This window comes from Limanda limanda, chromosome 4 (assembly GCF_963576545.1).
Source record: "Limanda limanda chromosome 4, fLimLim1.1, whole genome shotgun sequence".
Classification (NCBI taxonomy): domain Eukaryota; kingdom Metazoa; phylum Chordata; class Actinopteri; order Pleuronectiformes; family Pleuronectidae; genus Limanda; species Limanda limanda.
In genome coordinates, this window is record NC_083639.1 from 9539962 (window position 1) to 9541248 (window position 1287).

General features: G+C 54.6%; 1 protein-coding gene across 1 annotated transcript; it reads right to left on the reverse strand.

Moving 5' to 3' along the window:
- Positions 1–1287, reverse strand: gpr61l (G protein-coupled receptor 61-like). The gene has a single exon (XM_061070661.1). The coding sequence runs from the start codon at positions 1285–1287 to the stop codon at positions 1–3; it is 1287 nt and encodes a 428-aa protein (XP_060926644.1).

The window sequence follows — 1287 nt, forward strand, 5'->3', positions numbered from 1 at the left end:
TCAGGCGCGTTCCTCAGGTATTTGTCCAGGAATCTTTATCCCCTGGTTAATAATGTTCCTGGGGCTGGAGTTGGCGCAGCTGGACTGGGCCTCAGCTGTGCTGCTGGTTCTCTGGATGAACTGGAGGAAGTTCTCCTGCAGGGAGCCCTCGTGGCTGGATGCCCCAAAATCCACAGGCTGGGTCAGGCAGCAGCGTCGAAACTTCACCAGCTCCTCTCTGATCTGTCTGTTCAACAGGCCGTAGAAGAACGGATTCACTGCAAAGGAGGAGTAAGCGAGCCAGGTGACCGCCTCCTCCAAGTCTCCGGGGCTCTGCATGGAGTCAGTCAGAGACATTTGCAGGTGAAAGATGAAGTACGGTAACCAACAAACCAAGAACTGGCCCACGATGAACACCAGAGTAATAGCAGCCTTGCCGCCGCTGAAGGCCCTCTCTGGAGACAGTCTTTGGGGCAGAGTGCGGTTGGTGGTAATCATGGTGGTCTGGCTGTTGATGGAGTCTGAGCGATCCTTAGCTGGGTTCACGTTCGCCCATGTTGGCACAGCGGGGACTTGCTGCCGGGCTGCGGAACGAGCGACCTTGTACACGGCACAGTAAACTGCGAAGATAACCACCGCAGGGACCAGGAAACAAATCACACTGAAGAGCACAGCAAAAGCTCTCCTCAGACGACTGTGGCTCGCGTGCAGAGAGCAGTGAGCTGCAGCGATGGAGCTATGAAGTCCATAAGCTGGCCAACCGAACAGCGTGAACAGAGCCAAGAGGGCCGACTTAGCCCAGATTAGGAGCATGACACCAACAGCAAGGTTGATTGTCATCTTGACTTCGTAACGCATCGGGTGTATGATGTAGAAGTAACGCTCCACACTAATGGCTGTGATGGTGAGGATGGACAGACAGATGAGGAAAACATTGAGGAAGATGTAAACCTGACACTCCAGAACAGTGAAGACCACGGTGCCAAAAAAGGGCGAGCTGGATATGATCCCCAGAGGCATGAGGAGGATGGCGCACAGCAGGTCCACCGCACAGAGGTGACACACAAATGCAAACCTCTTCAGGTGAGGTGCACGAGCAATGGCCACCATCACGCCGGTGTTGGCCAACAAGGCGATGAGGTTAAGGGTGACCATGCAGAACAACCCGAACAGGTCCTTTATCTGGGACTGGGAGCTTGTGACAACGTTCACGTCGGCAGGCACTGTGGCCTCCCATTGGCCTGTGGTGAGATTTGGGATTGACTGATCTGACGGAGAGGCTATCATGAAACCAGTCTTGTCGGCCAT

Excerpts from the sequence above, each read along its gene's own strand:
- gpr61l (XM_061070661.1), bottom strand. The coding sequence starts at position 1,287 with ATGGCCGACAAGACTGGTTTCATGATAGCCTCTCCGTCAGATCAGTCA.